This window comes from Xenopus tropicalis, chromosome 5 (assembly GCF_000004195.4).
Source record: "Xenopus tropicalis strain Nigerian chromosome 5, UCB_Xtro_10.0, whole genome shotgun sequence".
Classification (NCBI taxonomy): domain Eukaryota; kingdom Metazoa; phylum Chordata; class Amphibia; order Anura; family Pipidae; genus Xenopus; species Xenopus tropicalis.
In genome coordinates this window covers 104,059,886-104,077,666 of record NC_030681.2, presented here as the reverse complement: position 1 = coordinate 104,077,666, position 17,781 = coordinate 104,059,886, and the positions used below count along the sequence as shown (strand labels likewise).

The 17,781-nt window shown below is 39.7% G+C and overlaps 1 protein-coding gene across 6 annotated transcripts in view; it reads right to left on the bottom strand.

The window, feature by feature from the left end:
* Positions 1 to 8,263: 8,263 nt before the first annotated feature.
* tp63 (tumor protein p63) overlaps positions 8,264 to 17,781 on the bottom strand; it is a 107,948-nt gene continuing 98,430 nt past the window's right edge. For 3 of the 6 annotated variants that reach the window (XM_031902027.1, XM_004914374.3, XM_004914376.4), the window contains 4 exons: positions 13,350 to 13,507; positions 12,794 to 12,938; positions 11,206 to 11,299; positions 8,264 to 10,813 (listed from right to left, as the gene is read on the bottom strand). In XM_031902027.1, the coding sequence (XP_031757887.1) occupies positions 10,517 to 10,813; positions 11,206 to 11,299; positions 12,794 to 12,938; positions 13,350 to 13,507 (694 nt within the window). In that variant the 3' untranslated portion in view covers positions 8,264 to 10,516. Of the gene's footprint in view, positions 10,814 to 11,205; positions 11,300 to 11,876; positions 11,953 to 12,793; positions 12,939 to 13,349; positions 13,508 to 15,543; positions 17,364 to 17,781 lie in introns of those variants that run through there. The other 3 variants (XM_004914377.4, XM_012963343.2, XM_012963344.3) reach the window with 2 other exon arrangements.

The following is a 17,781-nucleotide window of genomic DNA, read 5'->3' as shown; positions in this document are numbered from 1 at the left end:
AAATATTATGTTGTGTCTCCTATCAAGCTCTTTGTCTCCAGTTATGATTGGCTGGTGGGAGAAAAACAGCAAGAGGGGTCATGGCTTTGCCCTGTGATATCACAAATACACTTGTGAAAATGGCCAGCCATATGCCAGAATGGGTGTAAGCCATAGCCCTTGGCATCACAAACTATGGGGCTGATTTACTAACCCACGAATCCGACCCGAATTGGAAAAGTTCCGACTTGAAATCGAACATTTTGCGACTTTTTCGTATGTTTTGCGATTTTTTCGGATTCTGTACGAATTTTTCGTTACCAATACGATTTTTGCGTAAAAACGCGAGTTTTTCGTATCCATTAAAACTTAACGCTACAAAAAATGCGCAACTTTTCGCGTAAGTTTTAACGCTACGCAAAATGCGCAACTTTTTACGCAACTTTCGTAATGGATAGGAAAACTCGCGTTTTTACGCAAAAATCGTATTGGATCCGAAAAATTCGTAAAGAATCCGAAAAAATCGCAAAACATACGAAAAAATCGCAAAGTACCGATCATTACGAAAAAAACGCAATCGGACTCCATTCGACCCGTTCGTGGGTAAGTAAATCAGCCCCTAAGTGTACCATGGCTGTAATGTTAGGGGAAGAAGGACACAGGCAGCTTAACATTTTAATAATAGTCAAGCCTTCTAATACAAGTGTGTGAAACTATTACTTAAAGTGTGACTTGAACAATTTGTATGACATTTGGATGGAGTGGTAACACTATTGTAAGTAGGAAAAACTCTGTCAAAGAGCAAGTTTTAAGGAAACAACTTGTGGTTAAGAAGATTTTAGATAAAGTCGCCAGTGGTTGAAATTTCTGTAAAACTTGTTCTGCTAGGGATGCTTCAGCAGCTATTATATTAAGTATGTTATGTAGGTGCTTGCAACCAGCAGGCAAACATTGAATCTACACAAAGCTATGCTTGGGCCTCTGAGTGGAAAGATTTGACTTTTATATTATCCTTTGCTGTAGGAAAGTTGTAGTTTTATTTCATAATGAACTAAGGTGAACTCAGCCCGAGGCCTGGGAGTCGCTAATATAGTAAGCTTGTAACACAATAGGCTGATGTGAGGTTGTGAGCAAATTAAATCTTAGCCTCACCCTCTTCCCCACAGGAAAGTCTGCATAATCAACTGTTAATTCTCTGGCTTTAGCCAACTTTTAGTTGTCTCTACTGCAGTGAAGATCCGCACGTTCAGGGGAGTGGAGGTTAATGTGCTTGGCCAACTTTTCTTGGAGAAATTAGGTGGATTTTGCTCTTTAAAGCACCGATGTGACGCCACTCCAACCTGTACCACTAGATGGCAGGGACAGATGAAAAACACAGAAGAGAAAACCTAAAACAGAATCTGATCCAGCTGAAAAAGTGTAATGCAACATTAAAAGAAGGCATTGATCGTATGCAGTGTTGGACTGGGACCTCAGGGGCCCACCAGAGAACCTTAGACCATACACCCACTATCCAAACTTTCCTCTTTATTTTCCTAGTCTCTTTTATTTACATGCTAGCATCTATTCTTTCATCTATTTCTCCTCTTTGTTCCCATTCAGAAATAGGGAATGACCATGAAACAGGCCAAATGGTTAGGAGCAGGAGGGCCCACTGACACCTGGGCCCCCGGGAGTTTTCCTGGTATCCTGATGGGCCAGTCTGACACTGATCGTGTGTAGCAATTACTGCCATATTCTTGTGTACAAGTATATTTCTATTTTATTGTATATTTCTATTTTTATTGTATATTTCTATTTTTATTTCTATTGTATCCTAGTTGAATTTAATTCTCTATTGTATCTCTTTATTCATATTTATTTGTTATACAAGCTGTAATTCTCTTTTGAAGGTCAATGGCGGTCATATAAGCATTTCACTACATATCGTACTGTGTGTGACTGTGTATGTGACAAATAAAATTTGAATTTGATTTTGAATTTGGACATTTCTCACCTGAAAGTCTGTAGTTATTGGTAGATGTGGAGCCCCTGCATACTAAATGGTTACATGTAACCCAGACAGTTGGCTTGCCATGCAAAAGGGATGTTTGGGATGGAGGTCGCAACTCTACCAGCAGGTACAGTTGTTTTGAACAACCAAATCCAATTGGAGGGTCAAACAAATATAGTGTGATCCAAGAGTCTATCTAAAAAGCTGTGATCAAATACATGCATTGTGGTCGTTCATATGTTCCAACATCACATACATACACTGTAGTTTTGTCATTTTGGTTACAATCCACTTTTCTTGGCTGACGAGGGTGAATGAAAACTCAGGAAAACTCATGCCTTCAAACCCTGGTCACTAGGGTTAGTTATAAATACATATACCCCATATCCACTTATTATCCACTGGAATATTGTTCCAGGCGGTTGGTTCTCATTAAAAAATGCCCAACCTATTAAAGCTTGTGAGGTCAGGCTCTATAATCGATAAATACTTCTGTGACCCATAACGCAAATAACGTGAGAGCCAAACATATATTCGAACCCCAGTTCCATTGTCTGGGTCAGAAAAGGTTTTGCCTTTTTTCTGAAAAAGTTTATATTTTTCTTCTTTTAAAATAGGCAGCTGACCAATAGCCTGGAAAACTTGTAATCCTCTGTATTTTGTAACTAGATCCAACTTCAGACAAAGCTACGGTCAGAGAAAGGAATTGGCATGAAGGGAAAGACACAAACAAGCCTGGTACTAAAAGAGAATGTTTAAGGTGATGAAGAGTATAAACAAAATGTAACAGAAGATCACAAGACAAAAAATGTATAATTAAGGCACCTTTTGGACACAATGCAGGCCCTGTGCAGGTGTATAGCAATGTATAGAGAAGCAATGCTTTGATATACACATGCCACCCCTATAAAAGCTACGGTCATTGCTTAGCCCTGAGCATCGAAAAGAGGTAAAAAAAAAATGCAATTTCTCTTTCTACTTCACGGCATTTCCCAGGCAGATTTTCCAAAGCACCAGTGTTGAAATAAATAAACGTGACATACTGTATTTTATTTGCTCAGGAAAAGTAAATGAAAGGATACATAAAAACAAGGTTGCACAATCAAAGTTCTTGATATGGAGAGTCTGTACGTGAGTCCCCACACATAAACTTACAAACAGCATTATAGGTTCAGTTAGGATGTAAGGAGTCTTTTTTGGTCACATAAAGTGGAATATTTTGATTCTGTAAATTTTTCAGCAAAGCAAAGCAGAACAGATTCGCTCGTTTCTATGTTTGATGTTTATAATTACTCCTTCTGCCTAGTTAACTCCTTGAGAGTGCAAAGATTTCCGTGTGGGTGGTGCAACAAACTTTCTATTATTCAGTATAATCAGTTAGGGTAACTTACCCAGTGGTCCCTACCTGCGGTTCATGAGTCACACATACAGTACCACAGCGTTAGACAGTTTCAGGGTCATGTCTCAAGGGTGTCTATTCCCCTATTCTACAAGGGTGTCTATTCTACACTGCAGAGAGGGAGTCAGTCCATAGCTGCCAGTATTGCCAGCGTTTAGCTATTTGGTCTTTTCTAGTGAAAGCAAATTTTTCAGCACCTTAACGAATACTATAAGGGACTTCTGTACAGCTTAAAGAGCCCCTTTGCTAAGTAAGCAAAAGAGTTGGTTAGCAGCAGGGATCTGATTTTCTCCACTACAGAAAGATGTTTTAAGCCTTTATTCCAGTATGCCTGAATTTCTGGGCACGGCACAATGTATGCAGGGCCGAATTTCACTTCTGGGCGCCCCGAGGCCGTCCCCGCCCCCCACGAATGCACATGCGCGATCGTGCGTAACCAGTGCGCATGCGCAATCGCACATTTAAACTCCCATACGGAGCAGTGGGGAGAGGTCCCGACTGCTCCGTATGGGAGCCAAATTTAAAAATTCTGTTGCGGCGGGGCGGCATGCTTCTGCTGCCCTAGGCCCGGGCCTTTGTGGCCTCTCCACAAATCCGGGCCTGAATGTATGTAGTAGGGTACCTGGAGCACTGGAGCTTGTTCCTAGTGTAATACTGTACGCCAGGGGTCCCCAGCCTTTCTTACTCGTGAGCCACAGTCAAATGTAACAACAAGCACCACAAGCACCATAAAAGTTCATGGAGGTGCCAAATAAGGGCTAAGATTGGCTATTAGGCAGCCTCTATGCACACTATCAGCTTACACGAGGCTTTATTTGGTAGTAAATCTTGTTTTTATTCAACCAAAACTTGCCACCAAGTCAGGAATTCAAAAATAACTACCTGGTTTGGGGGCACTGAGAGCAACATCCAAGGGGTTGGTGAGCAACATGTTGCTCAGGAGCCACTGGTTGGGGATCACTGCTGTACGCAATACAGATTTGTAATAGTCTGTGCCTGTAAATGAATGAGATAAGGGAGGGGCTATCCAATGCTGCTGGCCACTGTTCCTCCCAGGGTTCCTTTGTGCATATAGGGTTAACCAAGCAATATGCTTTCAGTAGCAGTTTATACTGTAAATACAGGAGAAGAGGCCTTTGGTTTAGGGGGGCCTTAATGTGGTTGTGTAATGGAGAGGGAGCAAGCACTAGTACTCCTGCCTTTTCACTTTGCTTATTCAGTGCAGCTCTCAGCCAGTGATATATAAGCCCCTTTGATTATGGTAAAGCCTTTATCTGAGGTCTGCATATGTGAGCGCCACAAATATCAAATATTTTCTATGGAACAGAAGAGCAGGTCTGACCAACAGCATAGTAAATGCATTTTAGCCATCCCTGGGTGGTTCTAATTTTTTACATAGTGTGGTTTGGGGTTCTACTGCCTGGAATCCTACAATATTGTGAGCCTGTTTCAGTGCTTGGCTCTGGGTAAGCAGCAGGGAGTTACTAGACTTCCCTTGTACTGGTAACAGACTAACCAGGGGTCAGCATGGGAGGGCCATATACTGCCCCAAAAGTGGGGGTATAGTGTATTCTTTATCATAGGTTTAATATGGGACAGATGAGCTAAGAGATAGTAGTACAGGTATGGGATCCCTTATTTGGAAACCCATTATCCAGAAAGTTCCAAATTACGGAAAGGCCATCTCCCATAGACTCCATTATAAGCAAATAATTCTAGCTTTTAAAAATGATTTCCTTTTTCTCTGTAATAATAAAACAGAACCTTGTACTTGATCCCAACTAAGATATAATTAACCCTTACTGGAGGCAAAACAAGCCTATTGGGTTTACTCAATATTTAAATGATTTTTAGCAGACTTAAGTTATGGAGATTCAAATTACAGAAAGACCCCTTTCCGGAAAACCCCAGGTCCTGAGCATTCTGGATAACAGGTCCCATACCTGTAATGCATATCGGGTAAGGCCAACACTCCCTTTCTTCAAATTAGTCATTTTGTGCCTGGCCTTGGATTTACTTCATATAGTTTTTCAGTATGGCATTTATTGTGGAAAAGAAGTTCTGAGGGATCCACACTGGGGAGTGCCATATCGGGTACAGTCAGTGGCATACCTAGATGTTACTGGGCCCTCTACACTCCTGGGACTGCAACTCTGTTTCCTCTGTAGTTACACCCTTGGGTACATTAAAATGGGCATAACAATCATTTTTATCAGCTGTATCCTACCCACCCATGCTCTTTCCTGTCAGTGTTGTTAGTTTGGGTCCATGATTTTATGGTTTCACTAGGTTTTTACCTAATCCTAGTGATGAGCGAATCTGTCCCATTGTACTGAAAAATTCATAAAACAATTAGCAGAAAAACTGGGAAAAATTTGCGAAATGTTAAAAAAATGTTGCGCCATTTTTTTTTGCCATGCACCATTTTTTTTACATGCGCAACTATTTTTTTGCCACACGGCAAATTTCTTCTCTGCAAATTTTGTTGCCCATTTTGCGAGACAATCTGCCAGTGGCAAAACACAGAAATTCACAGTGAATCCATGCCTGACAAATTATCTTGCTCAACACTAGTTAGGATTTTGTGGGCCCCCTGGGAGGGGAGATCTCAGAAACATGTATGCTGCAGGCTAGGCTCCTCCATGACATACTGTACTTGATTTACCTGATTTACACAATATAGACATGATATATTTTCGATGTAAAATTCGATTGCTTGTGTTTAATTAATTGTAGCCAGAATAAAGTACGTCAGAGTATTTGCAGTATTTAGGTACACGCTAAGTGCCAAGCAGTGAATTTGGAAATTTAAACTACACTGACCCTGTCTGTTACCCAGTACATTGGCCTCAGTCATACAAAAATCCCTTGTCTTCCTCACGCATTACCCAAAAGCATGAGAGTAAGACAGGGCCAGGCTAAGGTATTTTGGCACCCTAGGCAAAGGCTTCAATCAGCGCCCCCCCCCCCAGTCAGAGCATAGCCACATGTTTTACCCCACGCGATGCCCAGTCAGACAGAACTAATAAATGCTGCTATCATCAAGCCACATAAAATTATCCCCCCCGATTGCCCCCATGTACCAATGCCATCCTATTGCCCCCATCTGTACTTTGCCAGCAGCAGCCAATCCCTCATATTGCCCCCCATCTGTACCTGTGCCAGCAGCAGCCAATCCCTCATATTGCCCCCCATCTGTACCTGTGCCAGCAGCAGCCAAGCCCTCATATTGCCCCCCCATATGTACCTGTGCCAGCAGCAGGCAATCCCTCATATTGCCCCCATCTGTACCTGTGCCAGCAGCAGCCAATCCCTCATATTGCCCCCCATCTGTACCTGTGCCAACAGCAGCCAATCCCTCATATTGCCCCCCCATATGTACCTGTGCCAGCAGCAGCCAATCCCTCATATTGCCCCCCATCTGTACCTGTGCCAGCAGCAGCCAATCCCTCATATTGCCCCCCCATCTGTACCTGTGCCAGCAGCAGCCAATCCGTCATATTGCCCCCCATCTGTACCTGTGCCAACAGCAGCCAATCCCTTATATTGCCCCCCCATCTGTACTGTACCTGAAGCAGCCAATCACTTATATTGACCAATTTGTCCCCAACCTGCACATAAAAATATCATATTCTGCCCCCAAACCGTATGTGTTCCTTCCTGTGCCAGCATGTGTCAGAACTCAGCCGTTTCTCATGCGCTGCTCAGGTACCTCTGCAAAGCGCCAGCGCTCCCTGTACTTTGAGTGACGTAACGTGCAGGTGTATGGAGGGGCGCCTATGTGCGTGCGTACGCATGCGTCACAGCAGGCATAGCGCTGGCTAAGGGAGGGGTGGGGAGTGCTCCCGGGTCCCAGGCCAGCTACCGATTACAGTAAGCAGTACATAACGTACACACATGCTAGAGGCGGGTTGGAGTGGGCCGCAGGCGGTTTATTAAAGGCCAGGGCTGCCAAGCAAACTAGTTTTAAAAAATAAATAAAACTCCCCCTTAAAGTGCGCCCCCTAGTGATTGCACCCTAGGCAGGCGCCTACTTTGCCTACCCCTAGTTCCGGCCCTGGAGTAAGAGAAATACCTGGGGTTGAGTCAGTCCTAGCTCTGGGCTCAATTTCTCCCCATGGAGAATAATTTCAAATGAAAATTTGCAGAGATCTGATTACAAATACAGAAAATAGGAATGTAAATACTCTGTTTTTCTATTTTCTGTGTAAATACAAAAATGTATTCACCTAGTTTTTGCATTTGTGTCATCTTCCTTATTGTTTTCAATAATGGCTCTGGCATCTACACACTTAGGAAGCAATGGGGCAATAAAATGCCGACAGCCCTTCCCAAGGGGTACTACTATCTGCACCATGATTTCCCCTTGAAATGCAGGGTTTGTAGTGGAGCAAGACTGGGGGAGACAGACTGGGGAAACTTTTCTTAGTTTATGTTTTTCACTTTGTAAGGGCTAATAAATACTTCCCTATTATTGAGACAGACATCAGTTTGAAATGTGAACAGGTATAGGACCTTTATCCAGATTGCTCGGGACCTAAGGTTTTCCGGGTAAGGGGTCTTTCTGTATTTTGGATGTCCATACTTTGTCTACTTAAAAAGTATTTAAAATTAAATAAACCCAATATGATTGTTTTGCTTCCAATAAGGATTCATTATACCTTAGTTTGGATCAAGTACAAGTAACTGTTTTATTATTACAGAGAAAAAGAAAATAATTTTAAAAAATTTGAATTACTTGACTATAATAGAGTCTATGGGGGATGGCCTTCCCGTAATTTTGAATTTCTAGATAACCTGTGTCCGGATAATGGATCCCATACCTTTACCAATTTGTCCCTCATGGTGGACAAGGTTCATAGGTGAAACAGAAAACATTTGTCACAATAAGCTTCTTTATATTTATTTTATTTTTCTTGAATAAATTGTATTTCTTGACAACATACAAAACAAATATGTACATTAAAAACAGTTAAATGCTGGCAGTGTAGATTCTTTTTCTATTTCCAGTTTTTCATAGAAAATAAGATCAATATGCAGGAAAAGCGTGATTAATAGAACTGAACTTCTATGTTTCACAGCAGTTAGGCAGCTTATACACAATGGATGATATACAGTACAGTACCGTTTCAAGAGATTTTTCAGATTTTAATGTAAGGCAAAAAGGACATATGGCTCCAGCATCAGAAGGACCCCTAAGGGGTAAAGATATTGCAAAAAATACATATAAAACTTAGGGATGCAGAATTTGTCCAAATCCCAGCACTGATTTAGAATCATCCAACTCCTAAATGTTCAGCTGAATTCAAATTGGAACCTTAGGTCATTGCAAATGACCAGTGCCATTCTGGTTTAAAGATGATGCAACTGTTTCTTATATTTGGAGAGAGTTCAAGAGAGTTTGGTATTTGGGGGAGAATTCAATATTTGTCCAAATTCAAAAATTAAGGAAAAAAAATTGTTAGTTTTGATTTCCAGCCTCCAGCTGTGGCTCAACTGCCATCTCCAGCACTGTGCCAACAACCAAGAGAAGAATAGCAGGAGGGCTGCAGGCTGCACATCCCGGATGATCTACCTAAAACCCACTGATGAGCCTTGCAAGAAACAAAGTTGATGCGGCAGTGATGGGTGCCATAGAATTCTCCTATGAATAGTTTAGACTTTCCTGCAGTGGACACACGTTATGGCTTTTACAAGCAGTGATATTTTTGAAATCTAGGACATATGGAGAGTCTGTATTGGATGCAAAAAAAAAATGTTTTGCTGTTTTGCCACCTAGCATTTACATTATATATTTGATTTGTTATACTGGATAACCTGCTATCCCAAACAAAAGTTAATTCAAAATAAATCCAAAACAATATATCAGAATCATAATTATACATATAATATATATTTATATATATACACTGTACAATATGTGGAAGTATAGAACTGAGGGATTCGCTTTTAAATGGTTGGCAGTGTAGTCATTGTGTAAATAAACAAAATATGGCCTTCTAAATGACAAAATAAAAGGGTTCCCAATGAAAAAGAGCTTTAAGCAGCTAAAACAGGCAGTTACATATTACTATTTAACAATATCCTTTAAAGCGAAGGTTCTGTATAGAGTGCGCTTTGTCTTGGCACTTTCCACTAGTAACGGGGGTCTTAAAGTGAATGAACTAAAATACAGTTGATGAAACCTATGAAAGTGTCTCTATTACTAGAGATGTACTGGGCTACAAAGTGATCCATGTTTTGTTTTATTATCTGTGCCTAGTGCATTGTTAATCAGCCTTCAAACCAACAAGTGGGGTGTTAAGTTAAATTCGCCATTCCACCCCTGCTGCCCCATCTGTATCTAAAATTCAAGCTATAGCAGTCATTATTGTTGACCAACATTGGCTAGTAGCAGTTTTACAGATATATTACAATATTGTGGTATCCTCACTTACTCATCTATATGGGGCTTCAAGGAAAATCTAGCAAGGAAAGCAGTCATTTCTCAGTATGTCCTGCTGGCTATGTTCCTTAGACTCTTAGGAAGCCCCACAATCTGGGAACCACTGAGCTGCGGACTGTTTAGCACAGTCAGCTCCTGTGATGAAATGTGTCAATCTATTATACGCCAGCGGGTTAATAAATCTTATTTGTGGTTTTCCTCAATATAGAAATGACTTCCTGCTCAGTTGTAAAATGGAAAGGTCTGACAACTGATTAATGGCAGAAAGGCAGGTGAGAAACACTTCAAAAGACTGCTTTGTTGGACTGTCAAAGTGCTTTCTGGGTTGTAGGACACTTATCATTCATTAAAACCCTAAACATACAAAACTCAAGTGCTCTCAGATATGCACCTACACAAATATGCCTGTATATTTAATCCAAGCTACCCAATGCAAAGGGCAATCCTGCTATAATGTATTGGCTACTCAATTCAGGGCTATTTTAATGGATACACCTATACAGAAAAAGTTTTCTTGGATTAGGCTCAAACTAACTGAATGAAGAGTAACTTTATAGCCAAAATACCAAAGCAATTACATTATCATTTAGTACTGTGGTCTATTCATCATATAGTAGTGGGTCACCCCAATCTGCTTCAGTGAAGAGAAGCTACTATATACGTTCAGTAATTATATATAGAAAGAGACAAATGGGGATGTTCACTCGCCCTCTTCCTTAATACGCTGCTGCTTATTTCTGCGGGTGTCCAAGTCGAAATTGAAGTCATTCCAGTCATCTCTTGGGGGGAATGAGATGGTTTGCCTTAGTGTGAATCGTACAGCATCAATGACTCTCTCCCCACGGGGCTCATTGGACCCTACGCTTACTGTGGACGCACTGCTAGTGGTGCGAAGCAAGTGAGGAGGGGACGTGAAGTCATGCATCTGCCGGTGCTCCATGAGACCTTTCCAGATGGCATGCCGGAACTGATCTGGAATCTTCAGGGATGCTAAGTCCTTGTAAAGGAGAAACATAGATGTGTTACTTACTGTGTTTTTGGACACCCTCAATACAAGAAGTCTATGCAGGTAGTCTTCTCCAAGTTATTGTAATTTATTTATCATTTTGTTAAATAATAACAAATTAATACATAAATATAAATAATTCTGAATAAGATTAAGAAACCAGTACAAACTACCATCTTTTTGTGAAGACCTGAGACTACAGAACAATGGAGTTGCAAGGCAGGCTTAAAGAGTGGTTTGGTGGGTTCTAGGATAGGGTATCCTGGTCTGGATCCTGCCTGATAACCTTAATTACAGACCAATAGTATAACAGCATTTTATAATACTGTTATATGAAATATGCTGTGGAACAGAGTTAGATTTATGTATTTCATTCTTCTCACCTCAATGGAGTAATTTTCAATCTGATAGATGGTGTTCAGGCCCTGGGTAGTGAAGTAATCCAGACAGGATGAACATCCCAATCTCGCTAAAAAACTAAACAGAAAGAAAATAAAAGGGTTAATACAACAAAACTATTGAAAGTTAAGTCTTATTAAATAAAGACCCTATAATAATATCATCGTGAGGACAGCAGCATAGATAGACAGCACTCCAAAGCAAGAGCAGCAAGATGGCTGATAATAATAATGCTGGTAAGAATAATGTGCTTTTGCTACTGGGAGGACACTGTTCTAGGGCTTTATCCCACTATAGCCTGTAATGTGGTTTGGAAGTGCAGCTATATTATCAAATGATGACCCAAAAATAAGCATAGAGTAATAGTTGCTACTGAGTCTGATATTCTGACAAGTTGAATATTCAAAGTGTAAAAGCTTCATTGTTGTATTAGCCTGAATGGCTGAGGTAAGATGAATGTTCTACATAAGTACAGACTATAGTAAGCCACCTACTGTATTCACATATATATAAGTGGTAAAGTAGTTGTGCACCAGATTCCCACTATTGGAAGATGCTATCCCAAGATTCTAGCTCCCATAATAACCCCTAGCATTCCCAAAAACAGACTAAGTAAAGGACTGTGGTTGTAGAGGTAAAACCAGTGTTATCTCACCTCACGTCTTTCTTTTACTTGTCCATACGCATGCACAAATTGATTAGGGGAGGGGGTTGAATCCAAGCCCAGGTGACTGTAAAGGGGTGCAAAATACAGCCCCTTACTCTTCATTGTCAATGCATGTTAGCTACTTTATTCTCTTTTGGCAACTAGTAATATGCTTATATGTTTTATGTGTATATCAGGGATATTCAAAGGCTCTCTGTCTGTTGTTGCTCTACAACTCCCAGTACCCTACCCACAATGCTGACAATAGTTGTTCAGCAGCAACAGCAGGACCACAATTTGAAGATCCCCAGTGTAGAGTATTGAAAGATGCAGAAGGCAATTCTAGTCATGAAGACAGACAACTCTACTCAGCTAAAGGGACACCAACACTAAAATTGCAAGTCTACGTAACACATTTTTTTAATTAAGGTTTCCACAACATATCAGAACCAGAAATAGAAATTGTTGGAAGTGCTAGAAGCCATTTTAATTTGCTAAGTAAATCAGCTTATGGTCTTATAAAAAGTGGCCTTGCAACAGAATGGTCTTCTCAAGGCATTTTTATAGGTGTTGATCATTATAGAATTAACTATGGCAATAGAGTTTCCCAGAAATCCACAAAACATTTTCCCTATATTAACCTGGTAAACCACAGCTTCCAATGTTCTCAGTCTCTTGCACCAATGCGATTTGCCACAGTTGCAAGTAATGACTCAAATTAATGAGTTCGTTTGAAAAATATACATTTTAGAATGGTGGTATCTACTAAATAAGGTCAACTAACTCATGTTGATTTATGCAATAAAATAGGTTTTTCAGATATATCCTTTCCCCTAACAATACAAACTATATCACACACAATATAATAGCATTTTAAAGAACACATGGTTAGATCAGGGACAATTTGGCACCCTTTAGATAATTACCTGGCAATGCTGCAGTCTGAGGGGTACGGAGGAGGAGGAGTGCAATGTGATGTGGATGGCAATGATAATGATGGAGGCAATGTTTGAGAGGGACTGAGTCCATTAAGATCACTGGTCATGGGCATGTGGGTGCTCATCATTGGAACTAGAAATGGAAAAATCATTATTAAAACTTAAGCGAAATAAAATGGTGATGGCTGAATAGGTGAATGTCTCCATGATGTATGGATAATGTAATGATTATTGCAGTGTTCTGTAAGTAAGGTTTTCCCTTCAGTAAGCATAAAGCAAATAAAGCTGGTCTCAAATCAGGATCTTGTAGTTTTTTCTTTAGTCCATAGAATATATTCCTCTATTTTACTTCAGACTGATTTAAATTCAGCTGGTAATGTCTTACAGTAAAATGTCCAGAGCTGCCCATTTTCCTTTCATCAACAGAATAGAGGATACAGCTCAATATGAACAAAAATGATAGGTTTTTGTATGTTCATTTAAACTGCCCAGAATCTTTATTCTGTTGGGCGCTGCCTGTTGCAAGGTGTCTCAATATACTTACTGTTTGCTCCCATTCCATCCGACATGGCATTTGGGGTAAGAGAATTCCTCTGCTGTGGATTCATTAGCTGACTGACAGAGGGAAGCTTGTTCATGTTATTCATTTTGCCAAGTGGTGGGGATGTAGATCCAAATGAAGACTGCCCTGGCAATGAAGATCTGCAATGATATAATAAAAAAATGGACTATTAGGCATGTTTACAAATACCCATACTGAAAGATTTTTGATTATGCTACAAATTATCTACATGGCAAATAAATTGGCAGGGACATGGTAAAACAACTGTATATCTCATACTAATTTTGGATCTTTGCAGAGGTAACCCTGTTATTGTTTTTCCTTCATGTAAATCACAGGTACCAAGAACAGTTAAATAAAAGAAACATGCAAAGAGATGTCAATAATATATAATTTTGTAATATTTCTTAATAACTGATTTTCTTTACAGAATGCCTCTAGTCTAATGTATTTCTGTGGAGCAAAGATATCAAATCAACAGTCCATTTCACAGCCGAAGAACACAAGTGTGACATTTTAGGTATGTATATTAGTTTCTGATGAGAACTGATTTTTTTTTTAAGTCCAAGCTCGGATACCAGTGGACTGAATCCCCTTGATGTATTGTTTTATATGTGTTTTTTTTTCTCTTTTCACCTATGTGACTGCCACACCACTATAAATGGCCACTTAAATGCATCACAGAAAAAGTCTATATGTGAATGAATTATTTTTTATGAGAAACAACATATGGCATTATCCAGGCTAATAGTACACTGGTCATGAGGAAATGTGAATAAAGGGTCTCCATACCTGTATACATATGATGCAATAAAAAATAAGGTACAATAAAATTGGATAGACTGACCTTTTATATATAACATACACACACACACACACATAAATGCACACCCACTCACTTTTTGTACTCAGCACCTTTCCTCTATGATTCCAGTATCACTGCACACATCTTCTGGGCAGGTATGTGACCAGATAAGATCACACACTACCCTCAAGGAATAAGGCAAAAAGCCAAGTGGAGGAGGTGATGAGCGTGTACCCTCAGGCTTGTTTACCTGAATCACTGCAGGGCCAAAAGATTAAATTACACCCCTTAGATTCCAGACTCAGTTTACTGGTGTTTTGATTATGGGGAAAGAAATAAAATGGTACATTGAACTCTGTTGTTGACAGCAGCTCTGAATAGCCAAGCATAAACTGTGGAAGGATTTGTCTGCGATTTGTGTATTCACTGCCTATTTCAAACCTTGGTTGGGTTTTCTAAATGTTTTTGTTTCTTTTTAAACGAACACATTTTGTGGAGGTTTGAAACTTATCACTAGCAATTGATACTGCCATCACTTTAAACAAAATCTGCATTTTCCCACTGATTTTTGATTATAATAAACAAAATCTAAGAATCTAAGAAGTAATGAGGGGGAGTCGGTCCCTTAGGGCACCATGGAAAGTGGATGGTAAAGACATCTGCTTCTTTTATGGCCTCCCACTTAACCTTTTCTCTATAACACTGCTATTCTGCCAGATTCCAGGTAATAATTAATGAGCTTGGGAAATGTCATATAACTAGCATCCCTGGAATTATTGTTTATCAGAAACTGAAATGACAGGAGGAATGAAAAGCCCTTAGCAGGTACCACCTATAAGTAGGAAGACACAGGGAAGGTGCAAGACAAAAGGCTTAACTGGACATGGCCTTGGGACATGGGGCACCCAAGATGGTCATTGGTGAGTGGCACTTTTGAAACCAAAGTGAATGGCTGTACATAAATGGTACATTAAATACTGCAGATATGTATCTAAAGTAAAAATATTACTCAAGTATAAATAGTTATTTTTCATGTATGTTCCCGTAATGAGACACAAAAAACTAGCGTATGCTATGCTTGGACATACTTTATTTTGTTTCTTTTTATTTAATATTATGAGAGGACCAACAGTAGGTATTAGTATGGCATCAGCCCCTTAAGTAATGATAAGTGTGCAAAATAAGCACAAAAATCAAGGTGTTTTATGTATTGGCTTGAAAAAAGCCAGGCATGTATTTAGCATCTGATGTTCCTCTTATATTGGAGGAAATCCTACTGAGACTGCAGTGATATAAAGGCACACAGATCTTCATTTTTACTGACCCCTCCCCCAACTAGAAAATGTAAAAAGAAATGAACAGGAAGACAAATAAGAGATAAACTTGTATAAATATTTATTGTAAATTATGAACATGCAGCCACTCGAAACAGCACTTCAGGGGGGCCGGGGGATACCCAGGGAATTTGGCCTAAGCAGACTCCACATTTGTATATTTGGCTTTAGATCTTTATTCCATGACCACATTTTTCTATGGTAAATTCCTAACTGACTCAATTGAAACTAAAAGGACAACTCACAAGTTGCCATTTTTGGTGGCTAAAACATTAGGTATTAGTATATTAGTATATAGAAGGGATGTTTTTCTTTTATTTTTATAACAGGTTGGAAGCAGAGGCTCAGTTGTGTTTATCACTGATTATGTCTAAGTGCAAATGAAGGCCGTGCCAGCTCTACTCTACTCAGTATATCAGTGACTGGGGTAATTGCTAATCATTATATTTATGACTATTTACAGAAAGTTTTTCATATGAAACTGCTTGTGCTGTTACTTCCACACTTCCCTTCAGTCCATGACAATGGTAGCGGAAATAATGAACTGTATAAGCTTAAAATGACTGTAAGGCACATACATTTAATATCAGAGCAGGCAGTTTATTTCCTTGCTCATTGGACAGGATCTAAATATTTTCCACAGACATAAACTGTATCACTATTAGGGGTCCTGTTATAAATGCCTCTGGAATTTTCATCTAAATCAGCAAAATGGAATTTCCTACTCAAGTTTAATTGCAAATTGTCAGAAATGTACTTTTGATGTCACTTAGATCCTTGTGTTCTTTTGAATAACTCTTTTTTTTTGGGGGGGGGGGGGGGGGCTTTAAATCCTATCCTAACTGATAATGATGTTATGCACTACATATATAAATATCCTAATAAAATTTAGTTAGCAAAGGGCTATTAAAGGGGTGGTTCACCTTAAAATTGTAGCCTCAGAGAGCAAGAGCTTAAAGGTGGACCACCCCTATAAGGGTTTAATGGCATAAAAGACTCAATGGCACATTAAACAGACTAAGCCAAAGCAATGCACATAGGAAAGGTATTTCATTTACATCTGTCCAGCAGCCAGCTACCATATAATTAATCTTTACATTCTCACATGACCAGCATTTTGTAAGCCTCAGCTACCGGATTTGTTTCCCCGGTTACTGATATTTGTAACATAATTTCAATATGCATCATAACATTTCTTAAAAAAATATGTTAACACTGAGTCCAGCTCAAAACCAGCATAGCAATTGCCCCAACACAAAAATAGACATCACAGAAATGTTCCAAACATTGACAAGAAGCAAAAAGGCACTGGATGGTGTCAGAACGACAGCTCCGTGCTTGAGTCCCTTCAGGAAATGCTACATAAATAGCAGTAAAACTACACTCATATTGATCCTCAAACTTTTTTCACCAAAACATTTTGTCACAGAAAATGTGGTTGCAATTGATTTAGGCACTTCTGCTTTGCCTGCAGCCACAAAGTAAAAGTTTGAGGTATCTTTTCAACTTTTAACAAAAAAAGGCAAAAAAAAAGACTTGGAGCATGGCTTGAAGATGGAGCTGGTGATAGTTGCACACAAAACAAGCAATATTGCAGCATGGTGGTTTTTATGGACCTTTCTAGGCATCTATTTTACCCATGCCAGAGTTAAAGCATTAATGATGCCTCACACAGCTCTAAAATGCGGTCCATGAGTTGATCAAAGTGGCAGAGTCTAAAAGTGGCATAGTGTATATATGGTTTATGGATACATTGAATGACTGGGGATTGTGGAATGTTTTAAGAAGGTATCTTTGTCTTTCAGAAGATCTCCCCTGGGTTCCATGAGTTCATCCCCGAAGCAGGTCGTTAGGAGACTGCAGAAAAATAAACCAGAGAAGAAAAGAAGGAGAGATGAAGACCATGAAAGATGTAGATCGAAGGGCACCTTTTTGATCAGAGTGTGGCTTGCCGAAAGGGTTACAAAGGTTATGTAGAGATTCAATACTTTTTCCACTTGCTTTTCTAAGGAGTCACGGAAACCTTTATCCTTAGATGCTAATGAAAATCACTGACCTTACTGTCACTTATTGTAGATAATTGGCATATTCAGAGCAAACAATCATACAATCGTGCCTTTCTCAGAAACTGGACGTGAGGGAGCAAGTGTACCACTAAGATCTAAAGACAAAGGCTTGCAATGTTGGGACTACAACACGTGCCAGCTCTGTAATTTCCTGAAATCCAAGCCAATTCTGTGAATACAGGACGAGCCGCTTGCTTAAGGTACAGTGA